The 14,759-nt window shown below is 36.5% G+C and overlaps 1 protein-coding gene across 1 annotated transcript in view; it reads right to left on the bottom strand.

Annotated features, from left to right (window-relative positions):
• Nucleotides 1–14,759, bottom strand: part of Dhc36C (Dynein heavy chain at 36C) — a 1,350,914-nt gene that overhangs the window by 606,986 nt on the left and 729,169 nt on the right. The window contains 1 exon segment of the mRNA XM_090395101.1: nt 14,092–14,422. Within this exon segment, the coding sequence (XP_090251227.1) occupies nt 14,092–14,422 (331 nt within the window).

Raw genomic sequence — 14,759 nt, forward strand, 5'->3', positions numbered from 1 at the left:
ACCTAGGATATAGCATGTGTGATACCAGAGAACGTGATAGCAACAACTAGCAATGTTCCAACACACATACAATAATGAACGTATCATTTGTATTCTGGTTTATCAATTATTTAAAAGTTGTGAAGTTATCAGAAACATCTAATATGTGTAAATAATCATTAATAGGTTTTTGTTCTGTAAAATGTTTATCCACATTACTCCTTATGGTGTAAGTCTTACGGTGTATGAAACTTGACGGGTTTTGATATGATTAATAAACTCCTTATATTACAATGTGGTCGCAACATTGAAAACTAGCTACAAATATATAAATGGCTTCAAACATGGTTATGTGTCTGGTAAAGGGGAGGGGGGGGGAAATAGGCTTTGGACCTTTTGATTATGTCTGGGGAGGGAAAAGAGAAAGTTTTACAACAAGGCCAAATAGACTGCATAGCTAATTATAAAAATAGGCTAGGAGGTAATTCGTTATGTCTATACACAAATGCCAGGAGCATCAAAAACAAAGGGGTTGAGTTTGTTGCTTTATTGAATACGATGTGGCCTAAGACTGTTGGCATTAGTGAAACCGGGCTATCAGAATCAGATATGGTAACTGGGATCAAGTGTAATGAGTATACTATTTTTAGGAATGACAGAAAATATAGGAGAGAAGGAGAAGCACTACTAATGATATCAGACAACTTAAGTGCATTTAGGATAGAAATGTAAAAGAATAAGGAGGGGGAAAGAGGGGAAAATAGTACCACTGCATAAGGGAGGTTCCAAGACTGCTGTTGCAAATTATCAACCAATCAGCATATCAGGAATCGTTGTTCAACATTTTGAAGAAAGTAGTCAAGAAAAGAATACAGGAATGGATGGATGATAACAGGACTGTATGGGGGACAGCATGGTTTCATGAAGGTAGATCATGCCTCACTAACTTGCTCAGGTTTTATAACACAGTGATGGCTGAGCTGGATAAGGGTGATGGGTTTACAGTCATACTGCTGGACCTTGCTAAGGCCTTTGACAGGATACCACATGGAATTCTAATCAGCAAACTGCAGCATATGGGGATGGATATAGGGTTGGTGAGATGGATAGGAGGGTGGTTGACGGAGAGATATCAGAGAGTAGTTTATTCAGGAGTAGAGTCCAAAAGATGGCCTGTGACTAGTGGTGTGCCGCAGGGTTCTTCTTCTTAGACCACTACTATTTAATTTGTTCATTAATGATATCGGAAAGGATCTGAGAGGAACTATTCATTTGTTTGCTGATGATTCAAAGTTGTGTAGAGCAATAGTGAATGCACATGATGTCAAAATTTTTCAAGATGATTCGGATAGATTGGGGGACTGGGCTAAGGAGAATGGTTATGTGGCAAAGTGTAAGGTTATGCATTTTGGGGTGAAAAGATTGACAGCGCCAGGAGATTGATGATGCCAGGGATTTAAGGGTGTTGGTGGATAGGGAGTTGAAGTTTAGGGGGTACATTGCAAAAGTGGCTAAATCAGCTCATCAAATCACTTGGTTACTGAAGAATACTTTGACGAGCAGAGACAAGCAAGTTATTGTTCTTTCGAGCCTTGATAAGACCCCTCTTGACTATTGTGCCTAGATCTGGTTGCAGGGTGTCTTCTTGATGGGGAGAAGGTAGAGAGGATCTAGAGGCGAGTGACCAAGCTGATAGCAGGTCTATGGAATGAACCTTATGAGAACAGGTTGAAGATTTGTGGATTGCAGACATTGGTTGATAGGCAGAAGAGGGGTGTATGATTGAGACATTCAAATTACTGAAGGGTTTCTATAAGATTAATTTAGAGGATATTTTTCAGAACAGGTCTGGGGTGGTAGGACTAGGGCCCATCCATGGAAACTGGGCAAGAGTGTGGTTAGCAGAGGTGTTAGAACTAGGTTTTTTGCATGGAGAGTGGTGAATGAGTGGAATAAGTTGCCAGAGTCTGTTGTGGGTACCATGACTGTGAGTGGGTTCAAGGCAAGGTATGATAGATAATGTGTAGAAGCTGAATAGTTGTTAACATGATGTTTAGAGCCTCCCTCGATGAGAATAAGGACTCCTTGGAGTTGCCCGTAATAATAATAATAATGATGATGATGATAACTATGTCCCATGTAGTGGTGAATTTGAGGCTATCTGGTGTGAAGTGGAGACTAACAAAATAAATTTTGTTAGCCTCCAAAATAACAAAATAAACATTGATTGAGTAGAAGAGAAATCTCGTTATAAGAACGAAGAGGAATTTATTGAATTGTTGTGAGACAATTTTCTCAAGCAGCATGTGAAATAAGGAACTTGAAGTCAAAGAGCACTGGATTTGTTCATAGCATCAGAAGAGGTCTCTGTCTAGAATATGGCTATTTTACTACCAGTTGATGATAGTGATCATACTGTGCTTTCTTGGGAAGTATCTAATTATATTGATGTTCCCATTAGAACAGGTTACATGTTGAACTACAAAGATGGAAATTATGATCAACTTAGGACTAATGGACTAACTGGAGAAAGGGAGTGTCTGCTATTGCCAAAAGTAGGTTAAATTGAATGTATTTTATTTATTTATTTATTAATTATTATTATTATTTGGGCTTCCATGGAGTCAAAAGACTCTTTGTGGGAGGTCCTTCCAAGGAAACACAAAGTCTATCATACCCTTCATTAAACTTATTGACCGTTTTTGTTCTCTGCTCCCACCACTCTGTCAGTCAGTGCATTCCACAGTTCAACCATCCTCCTTACAATGAAAGCACTCCTCACCCTCTTGCTTACAGCTTCCTTTCGTAACTTTCAGAGATGGCCCCCCCTTGTCATAGCTCCTTCCAGCTATTCCACCAAGTGAAAAAACTTCCCAGTGTCAACCTTGTAATTACCTCTCAACAGTTTAAAAGTCTCGATCATATCACCTCTTCTTCTTTTATCCACCAAACTTTGCAGTCCGCATTCTCTCAGCCAATCCTCATAACTAACATTGTACAGTCCTGAAATCATCTTTGTTATCTGCCTCTGTACCCTTTACACAGTTAATTTATCCCCTTCAAATCCTGGGGACTAAATTTGAGAATAATAGTCTAAATGTGGTCTGATCAAGGTTTTATACAACAGAACGATAACTCTAATGTTCAAAAATTAATAGGCTGGGAATGAAATGGATGTGCAGCCTTATTAAGCAAGATATCCACAAGAAGATGATGTGGAAAAAATATTGTGAGAATGTGAGTATGAGAATTTATGATATATATAAACCTCAGACCGTAAAAGTAACAGGTATTGTGCAAAAAAGCTAAATTGGAGCATAAAACGAAATTGGCTATGCAAGCAAGAGGCAATTGAAAAAATTGTTTATCGTTATGCCACAAGCAAAAGAAAGAATAAAAGCAGAAAAATAACTTTATTGAATGTAAATGATACTCCAGTGTCAGAAGCTAATGAGGTTGTTCATTTGATGAGTGCTCAGTTTGCTAAAATATATCAACTAGAACCAGATGTATGTAACATGGTGAACAGTGCTACTGATATATTCAGCATATTTGCTAAAGAAATGTTCAGCTAAATTGACTAGGCCTTTCACATGCTTGTATAATTCGAGTCTGAACTCAGGAATGATACCAGAGGAATGGAAGGAATGTATGATAGTTCCATTATACAAGTGTGATATAAAAACTGACGTGTTTAACTACCAACCTATCAGTATCTCTGGTGTGGTAGTGAAGATTTGAGAGAAATTGGTAAGAACTCACATACAGAAATAGTTAGAAAAACAAACTATATTCTGCAAGGAGCAGCATGGGTTTACTAAGGGAAGGTCATGTTTTAGCAATATGCTTGTATTTTATAACAATGTTATGACCAAGTTGGATAAAGGAAATGGATACACTATGACAATGTTGGAATTTACTAAGTCATCTGATAGGATGCCACATGAAAGGCTGTTGCACAAACTACAGAATATGAGATTAGAATAAAAACTCTTGACTTGGATCAGTGGATGGTTGACACATAGATATCAAAAAGTGGGTATGAATCTGTCAGATTGTTTGGCAGATTCACTGTTTTAAGGTAAACAGAGGTATATCTTAGGGTTCAGTTTTAGGGCCATTGGGTTCAATGTATACATTAATGACATTAGGAAGGGTCTAATAGGAGATGTGTAATTGTTTGCTGATGATGCAAAGATAGGCAGGACAATCAGGAATACCACTGATATCCAGCACTTACAAAATGATTTGAATTGGCAGGAAATTTGGGGAAACGAAAATGGCTAGTAGTTTAATGTTAGGAAGTGTAAAGTTATGCAATTTAGCATGATGAGATTTCTAATGGCATATTATATTAGTGGGGTTATGCTACAAGAAACTGATGAGGCTAGGGATCTTGGCATAGTGGATAGGAATTTGTGGGTGTGAAAAATATACAGCTCAGAGGATAATTGTGATGTTGAAGCAAACCTTGACATGTAAGGATAAGGAAGTAATTTTACCTCTTTATAAGGTGTTGATAAGACCATGCCTGGATTATTGTGCACAGATTTGGTCTCCTGGGTTCCAAGGGGAAAAGGAAGAGGTGGAAAGGTACAAAGAAGACTTGCAAAGATTATATCCGAATTATGGGATTTAGATTATGAGAACAGACTGTGGGTATGTAGATTACAGACCCTGGTTAACAGGAAAAAGATGGATGATATGATAGAAGTCTATAAATATTTGAATGGGTGTATAGAATATTGTGTGATGAATTTTTTCATTATATGGAAGGTGGGGAAAAAACACAGGGAGATCCATGGAAGTTAAGTTTGTTCACAGTCCAGAACAGGGTAATTATTATTATTGTTATGTAACACCTCTAAGGAGCCCAGAGACTCATCGAGAGAGGGCACCTAATCTATAGCTCTCTGTTTCCACTCTCACTCCACCAACTATAACGAACTGCAACTATTATCATCATCACCACCAATGCCATCCAGCTCTAGTATTTTCACAGAAAATCACAAAATCCATGCCCACAGTGGAATTTAAACCCATAGCCTTTTGGCTGGAGAGTGGACACGCTAAGCACTCGGCCAACCAGGCCAGCACACAGAGCAGTGGGTGAGTACAAGAGTTTGTCTTTTGGGGGGTAGTGAGTGTATATCTAGTGTGAATGAATTTAAGAGAAGGTATGACACCTAAGCTGCGTGATTTAGAGCCTCCCTTGATGATTCCTTGACTCCTTAGAGGTCTCAGATAATAATGCTAATAACAATTTGATGGACAAAAGGATTTATATATGCCTGACTGACTACATTTAAATGGTTTTGGAGTTAGATGTTTGTAGAAAGTTTTGCAGAATGTAGGAGAATAAACAGAAACAGATGGGACAATTTTGTAACAAAATTAGAGAGAGAGAGACTGTACTCTCAAAAGACCTAACAGATAAAATCCTTAAAAATATCAAGAATGAAACTAGAGAAAAAGGAGATATTATACCATTAAAATAGAAACATGGCAAAATTACTACCAAGGTCTGTGGTATGATGAAAACATTCAACAGAGAAAATCACCCTTTGTAAACAATTCAGACAACTTGGAAAACATCACTCTAGAAGAATTAACAGAAACATTAACCCAAAGCAAAACAGGAAAAGCTCCAGAAGAAGAGAATATAAATTTGGAACTTATGAAATATGCTGGACTTGAATTCTTGGTCAGGTTACTTAACTTTTATAATATGATTTGGAAAGAAGGAAGATGCCCACAAGATTGAACAAAAGCAATAGTTATCTTCATCCACAAAAAAGGACAGAAATCTGATTGCAACAATTATCGTGGCATCATTTTTCTTAGTACCTGCTATAAAGTACACACAAAAATCTTAGCATATAAACTGAAATGTATAGTAGACCCAAAATTAATAGAACAACAAAATGGATTTAGAAAAGGCAGGTATTGCATAATCTCTGCATTTACATTAAAATTACTAATTGAAAAAAATAGAGAAATGAACATGGAAACACACATAGCTTTTATAAATTACACCAAAGCATTTGATAAAATTATCAGAGAAAAACTATGGGAAATCCTGGAAGAATATGAAATACCAAACAAACTCTTGAGAGTCTTATTTAATATGCATCAAGATAATAAAATATCTTTGAGGAACAATAATTTAACATCAAGTTGGAAATCAATAAATAGAGGAGTATGTCAGGATTGTCCTCTCACCAGTTTTATTTAATATATATGTTACGGTTAAAGTGATATCCGGTTATTATTAAAATCCGGTTATTATTAATAATTACCGGTTAAAGTGAATAATTTACAACAATTAATCACTTTAACTGGTTAAAGTGAATAATTCCTAGAGGAGTCTGGTAAATGTAATAAAAACATGTTTATAGGTTTTATATATATAGGTAGGTTAGGTTAGGTTAGTTTATAATGAAGAAAGTAAGGAAAGTACTTCTTCTGCACTCAATGAAATCAGAAATCATTATAACCTAACCTAACCTTTATCGGTTAGGTTAGTTTATGATGATTTCTCATTTCACTGAGTGCAAAAGAAGTACTTTTCTTACTTTTTTCATTATAAACTAATCTAACCTAAACTAAACTAAACTAGCCTATCCTAACCTAACCTGTATTGGTTAGGTTAGGTTAGGTTATAATGATTTCTGATTTCGTTGAAAGTTTATTTTTCACTTGGTTAGAGTATAATAAATTTAGTTTAATCCTTTATCCAAGTGTGAGCAAACAAAGTTTGCGCCTGAAAGTATCTTCAGGACTGGGTTAAGGTGATACAACACCAGGGCAACTCATTGCAAAGGTAGAGCAAGCTACCAACACTCCTATATAATGTAATGCAAAACACATCTCCTTGCGGATATGTCTAATGTTATTCATTAAGGGAAGGGCCACTACCCAGACTAGTTTCGACCTTTATTGGGGCTCTTCAGTGGGAGCCAGGCCCAAGTGGAGACATCAGGCAGAAGCATTAGCAGGTCATCTCTACCTATAGGAATTTCCAATTGGTGTGCCACCCTTTTTTAATAATTTACTCTGGATTTAGTGAAAGATGTTGAAAGTTTATTTTTCACTTGGTTAGAGTATAATAAAATTAGTTTAATCCTTTATCCAAGTCTGAGCAAACAAAGTTTGCACCTGAAAGTATCTTCAGGACTGGGTTAAGGTGGTACAACACCAGGGCAACTCGTTGCAAAGGTGGAGCAAGCTCGGAAGGTCGAAAGTAGTCTGGGTAGTGGCCCTTCCCTTAATGCATAACATTAGACATATCCGCAAGGAGATGTGTTTTGCATTATAGGAGATATATAGGAGATATAGGAGATACTGAGATAGGACTGTTGGTAGCTTGCTCCACCTTTGCAAAGAGTTGCCCTAGTGTTGTACCCCCTTAACCCAGTCCTGAAGATACTTTCAGGCACAAACTTTGTTTGCTCACACTTGGATAAAGGTTTAAACTAAATTTATTATGATTTCTGATTTCATTGAGTGCAAATGAAGTACTTTCCTTACTTTTCTGATTTCTGATTTCATTGAGTGCAAACGAAATACTTTCCTTACTTTTTCATTATAAACTAACCTAACCTAAGCTGTTATAATTTCTATTGAGGATGAAAACCTATATATAAAACCTATAAACATGTTTTTATTACAGTTGCCAGACTCCTCTAGGAATTATTCACTTTAACCGGTAATTATTAATAATAACTGGATTTATCACTTTAACTGTAACATATACATAGATAAAATCATAAAAGAATGGATATTAACTAATGAAGGAGGATTCAAGATAAACCATAACAACAGATTAGCTAATCTACTTTTTGCTGAAGACCAAATAATCCTCGGAAACAATGAAGATGAACTATAAAATCATTATGCAGTCTAAATAATCTGATAAAAACATGTGATATGGAAATATCAACAGACAAAACGAAAGTTATGGTCTTCAAAGGTACTTATCCAATAAGAGCAAAATAGTAATAAACAACAAAATAATAGAGCAAGTAAATAAATTAAAATATTTAGGATGCACAATGTCATATGAAAATGAAGCATATAGAACTGAAGCTATCAAACTTTTAAAAAGTAACAAGCATTATAAATAAAATTTTCAAATCCAATTATGTACAAAAACACACACGAATAAGAATCTACAATACAGTAGCTAAACCTACCTCACTTTATGGCAGTGTGATATGGACAATAAAAACAGCAGATGAAAGAAGAATTGAATCATCTGAAATAAAATTTCTGCACAGAACTGAAGGAGTCACAAACTCCCTAAATGAAACAGCTATTTTCTATAGAGATAAATAGAAAGAGAGCACATATGGAGAATGAATAGAAGCAGAATACCTAAACAAATTCTAAATTACCACCCAGAAGGTAGCTGATGCAGAGGAAGACTCTTGAGTTTGGAACAGGTCACTTGGCCTATAAGCCTGGAAAGGAAGAAGAAGATGTTTGGAGAAAGTGTTGCTTAGTGAGACTCTGGAAGTGCAAAACCAGGCAAACTAGAGATATGTGGGGGTATTGCTAATGATAGCTGAAAAATTACAAAAAGAAAATTAGAAGTTAAAGAGGATTTTAAGTCTGGGCAAAATTGTTCATTTGAGGTTGTCTGCTGTGAGATAGTGGCCAATAGGACAAAATATGCAGTTGAGTGCTGCTATAAATCACAGGTAGATGCCATATATTGGCAGATCAGCATTATGAGTTCAGGCCAAACAATTATTATGCAAGACCTTAGCTATGGGGACATACATTGGAAGGAGGAAAGGGAGCATGGCAACATGAAAGTGGAATTTATACAGTCAATAAGGGATAATTACACAATGCAACATGTTATGGGGGGGGGAAGAGCTTTGAGGGATTGGACTTGATAACAGCATCAGAAAAACTATTTATAACCAAGGTAGACACAATGTGTTCATATAAGGAAAGTGACCATCAGTCTTGTTCTGTGAGTAGTTTGGCAAGAAAGGGTAAATCAGATTATGAGAGAAAATTAGCTAAGCAAGCCAAAGTGAATCCAAAGGGGTTTTTTCATGATGTAGCAAAATAAAAAATGACTAGGGTAGGATGACTTTAAACAGCTCATGGCAGGAAGGTGACAGAGGTAAAGAAAATAATTGAGTCTTTGAGTGGTCATTCTGCAAAGGTGTATCATTTTGCAGTTGCTGATGCGATAGAAACAGATATCAGAATTGAGGTAGATGAACAGGAGGTGTTCAGCATATTGAAAAATATGAATATGAAACAGCAGTGGGATTAGATGGCATGTAAGCCCATGTACTATATAAATGTACAAGAGAATTGGCATTGCCTCTAGTGAAGTTGTTCAATCTAAGTCACTGCTCTAACAGGGATCAAAGAGAATGAAAAGGTGTAAGATAGTTCCACTGCAAAAAAGTGGCTCCAAGACAGAAATAGCAAGCTACAGACCAATTAATATATCATGTGTAGTTCCCAAGTATTGGAAAAGTTGGTTAAAAGTAAAATCCAACGGTGGGTGGATAGGGATGAGATACTTGACAAGCAGGCAGCACGGCTGTGTAAAGGGCAGGTCCTGCCTCAGTAATTTATTCACATTTTGTAATAAAATGACATTGGAATTGGATAAAGGAAATGGCTACTAGACTTTGAAAAGGCATTTGACAGAATACAACATGGAAAACGTTGGACTAAATGGGAATGGATATGAAGCTAGTAGCATTGATTTGGTGGTGGTGGTGGGGGGGGGGCTGACAGACACCAGAGGACAGTATATTATTATTATTCCTGATACCTCCAAGGAGTCCGAAGACTCATCGCGGGAGGACATCTACAACTGTCTCTACACCTAACCGCTACTACGAATCATCTCCATCAACGCCATCTACCGCCCACCTCCAACACCACCACAACTAGTAATTTTTGTCTGTAAATTGCGTGTGTTCTGAAGGGCCGGTTTGTATGTATGCGGGATGAAAAACCCGAGTTTCCGGGAGAAAAAACCCTGCTACCTCCGTATGAGATCGGCTAACTCACTTTCGAATTGAAATCGACCAGATAAAGTAGAGATATAGTGGAGTGAAATCTAGGAGAAGGAGGATAACTAGTGAACACTCGTGATTTAATCTTGGGGAGGCCGAGTTGAGTAAGTAGACAATTTGAGAATATGCATACTACGCATTGCACAGAGGCGTAGCTAGGGAGGGGCGAAGGGGGACGGTCTGCCCCAGGCGACACTTTGAACCTTTTTTGAACTTTTGCAGTTAATTCTAAAATAGTCTCAAGAACTCATTTCCAAACATTGTAATACTACTGTGAATTTTCCTCATGATTGCTGTAAGTGTTGCTAGTTGTGAGAGGAGTTTTTCTAAATAAAATTGATAAAGAATAACCCACATTACTATGAAATGGACTTCACCAATGTCATTGATGATTTTGATAACAGAAAAGCCAGAAAAACAACATTTTAGAATGTTGAAGTTAAAGATTTACTTCAAAAATAAATATAGTATTTTAATTTATTTCCCTATACGTTATTTTGACTTTTTGTAGTATTTTTGGTGTGTATTGAGAGGGGCGGCAAACTCAGGAACTGCCCCCGGGCGGCAAAAGCTCTAGCTACACCACTGGCATTACATATGACTCATGAGTGAGCATCTGCAGTGATCACCAATACATGATGCTTGTGATCTCTGGCCAGCCTTGAGCAAACAAAGTATCACCCGAGCACTATTTCATTCGCCTTGCATTCTTTGTGAACGCAAGGCAAATGAAGACCGTGATTATCGGGAGTCAGAGGGTATTCTCACCTTATGTGACCGCTAATTCATAAGTAGTATAGAAATAGAAGACACGACACAACATAAATTAAAAAAAAAAAAATTTAATTAGGAAAAGAGTTTTGGAAATGTTTCTAGTCTTTTTTTTCCTTTTTCTTTTCTTTTTTTGGGGGGGGGGGCAGGGCCCCTTGGCCCCCTCCCTGGGTACACCAGTGATTGAGGGCATGTGAAAATGGCTATTGGTTCAATGTTAATAAAGGTAAGGTCATGCACTATGGTGTGATTAGATATTCAATGTCATATTATATTGGTGCGATTATGCTAGAAGAAATTGATCAGGCTAGGTAGGGATCTTGGAGTTTTGGTAGACAGGATGTTGAAGTTCAAGGGACATGTAATAAAAATTATAAATACAACTCAGAGAATAATTGCAATGCTGAAACAGACCTTGACATGTAAAAATAAGAGTCATTTTGCCTCTTTACAAGGCCATTATAAGACCTCATTTGGACTATCGCAAACAGGTCTGGTGTTCTGGTTTTCAAGGTGATTCTGATACAAGGGAGGTGCACAAAGGGGAGTGTCAAAAATGATATCCATATTGTGGAATACTAATTATGAAGATAGATTGAGAATTTGTAGGCTGCAGACAATTGCAAACAGGAGAAAGAGGGTGATATGATTGAGAGTTACAAACTTCTGAAAGAGTTATGCAGAATTTCAGTAAATGGAATTTTTCACTTTGTGGAAGGTGGGAAAAGAATTCAACTTACAAGAATCCTTGTAAGTTGAAAATGAATGCTATCAATAAGGGAGTGAGGGATAGATTTTTCTCTCATAGAGTGGTGCATGATTGGAATGAATTGCTGTTGGATGTTGAGTGTGCAAGTAGTGTGAATGAATTCAATAACAGGTATGAGAGCTGTGAAATACTATGGCCTCCCTTGATGAGTTCCTGACTTCAGATAGACTCTTTTAATAATAATAATAATAATAACTAGAGGGCAATCCATGGAAGCTATGTAAAAGTGTGGTTAGTAGAAGTGTAGCAACCAGATTTTTTTAATGGAGAGTGGTGAATGAGTGATAAGGATTGCCAGAATCAGTTGCGAGTTCCCTGACTGTGAATGAGTTTAAGGAAAGGTATGATAGGTTTTGTGTGAATCACCAGACTCCATGGATACCAAATAATAATAAAAAATAATTAAATAATAATAATATAGTTAGTCCTATAATATTTCATAAATATCAATAATTTTACTTAGCATATCTTCTTTATCTATTCTTCATTGGCATTATATCGCTTTTACTTAACATTCAATGTATTTCTCACTCATCACATACACTTTTCTTATTCACATATAGTTAGCTAATAACACTTCCTGAACTATAGAGTTTATTTCTATTGTTAGATCATGAATGAGGTCTGCCTTTACTAGACAGACACTCGTTTGTGATCTAACAATGAAAGGAGCTTTAAACCAGAGGAAAATACCTGTACTGCTGGTCAAAATTGTATTGGAAAGAAATAAGGGAGGGGGGGGTAATGTAAAGTGTATTATATAATTGTATACTGAGTGTAAAGTATATCATATAATTGTGTATTAAGTGTGTATCTAATTAAGTGTATATCTATTTATGTACTGAAAGGGAAAGTTTGTGAAATATTTAACGTGTAATTTTAATGAAGGAAAATAATGTGTATAAATCGAAATAAAGAAATGGTATGTGTAAGTTACGGCAAACAAAGAAAACGTGATGACTAAGAGCCTAAAGGGCATGACCTTAACAAGTCCATATTGGAACCTTACAAGCAAGGATTAGCTAATTCTCAGAGAGGAGCTCTCTCATGGCTTCACAATGAAGCAATTTGATGCGACTGTGAATGCAAGCTCCTTGGAAGAAAAAGGCGAATGATCGAAAGAAAGAGGGGAGAAAAAGGTGGGAGGGAGTAAATTTTCTTTCCTACCTCCTTTACTTTCCCTGTTTTCTCAGGGAAAACAGGGAAAGAAAAGGAGGTAGAAGTGAGGATGATCTCCGACTAGAAAGGTAAAGCTCGGGTCTAAGTGAAACCCGAACCGTGATGTTTCCCCTTGAAGGATCCAGAAATCCCAAACAGGCACCTCAGATGTTCCCAGCTAACGGCGAAATTTCAGTGTGCGTGAATCCATGAGACAGGAAGGAAAAGAATCTGCAGTGTGAACAAGGATCCAACCAGGATGCACATGTGACTCGCACGTGGTGATTCAGTGAAACAGTGAGCAGCCAGAAACGGTAAGGCAATTTTGTCCTTTCTAAAGTTTAGTGAGAGCGCTGAAGGAAAACACGTTGAGCAGTGTCGCTGAAAGGAAAACTGAAACTAATTTATTTGTTAGAGTAGCTTTAGGAACATTGGACTGGTAGTCTGAAGAGCCATGTCAAGTGATCCTTGCTCAATCTAGTATGCAAATGTTACCTTAATTCTTTTTCCCTGAGATTTTTGTCTAGATAAATTTGTATTAATTGCCCAAGTGCATGCTTTTCTTAGAGAATGATAAACGTGTTAATTTGTGAGATTTTCATATGATATTGTTTGAATGTGGTTTAATCTAATTAAGATAACAGAAAAATTGATTATTTCATGTTTAATGTAATCTTATTAGTGTAAAATAAAACTTCATGTTTTGTCATTTGAAATCCTGATATTACATTTGTGTTTGAGACCAACATTTGCCACTCACTAAACTACAAACCGTGATAAAGGAGAAAGAAAGAACAGAAAAAAAATAGAAAGAGAAGGGGCCATGACTGCAACATTTTATGAGTGCCTCTTGATATATCTAAGGTATAATAACTCTAACTGACGCAGTATAAATATAAATTTGTTAGGGTTTGTTACCCAGGGAAAACCCTACAATCCCTGACCACAAAGAAAGTAGTTATAAGACACATTCAGAATTTAATAATATTAACACTCCCAAAGTACAATCTAACACTATACTAACTACAATCATGTATTATTCCATGGATATACAGTCCTTAACAATGAACCGTTGTGTGTTACTGCAGTCAAAGAAATCCATACAATTCCTAGGAGGTCAATACAATGAACAGGTGATAGTGTGCAGGGGTGGAAGAATGAGATATATATGGCAGTGTAGGGTTATGAAAAGAACTTCTTCCCTGATTGCTGAGATCTGTTCTTTTTTTAATGTACACCTTTCCATAGAGTGGGAGAACAATAAAAACTGCTTTGCACATATAGTTAAACATGGGATTAAAATATTAAAACTACTAGTTTTGCAATCAAAAAGTTTGATAAAACTATGTTGTCACTTACAGCAGGAGTCAACGTATTTAGGGCAGACAAAGCTGAATTTAAGATTGGAATTGCTTTAGATAAATCAGTATCACACTCATCTTTGATTTTTTTCGCATTGTTAGCTTGCTCGTTAGCAATTGCTTCATCTTCCTTTACTCGTTTCTCCACTTTGCCAGCTTCTATTGTCTCTTTTTCTACAACTTGCATAATTTCTTCAACCTCTTTTCCAGTCATTAATAATTGTGGCTGTAATGAAGTCAAATCATTCTGCATGATATTTACTTGATCTGAGGCTTTCTCCAACTCTTCTAAACCAACTTCATACCTTCGTTTCTGTTTTATTACTTCTCTGAAAAAAAAAAAAATCCATTACTAGAATAAATATTAAGCACAGAAATTGAGATAATGCACTGCAATAAATGTAACCATCAGTGTTGGTCTTTGGGCATTCAATTTTGTTAAAATGTTGCTTGTAGTGTGTTTTGAGCACAGTATGAACAAGAGTTATTTTATTTGTTACAAGTACTCAAAGCATTGGCCTTCGTTTCCATGCATGGAATGCTGCATTGTACATACATGAGAGAGAGAAAAAGAGTATGTAATAGACTAACATTTTATAATAAACAACTATAACCTCATTATGGAAATGAAAGACGAGTTTATGGAGAGAGAGAGAAAGTCGGAGG

The sequence above is a fragment of the Typopeltis vanoorti genome, chromosome 7 (genome assembly GCF_054136105.1).
Source record: "Typopeltis vanoorti isolate ZY-2024b chromosome 7, IOZ_Tvanoo_1.0, whole genome shotgun sequence".
In the NCBI taxonomy this organism is placed as follows: Eukaryota; Metazoa; Arthropoda; class Arachnida; order Uropygi; family Thelyphonidae; genus Typopeltis; species Typopeltis vanoorti.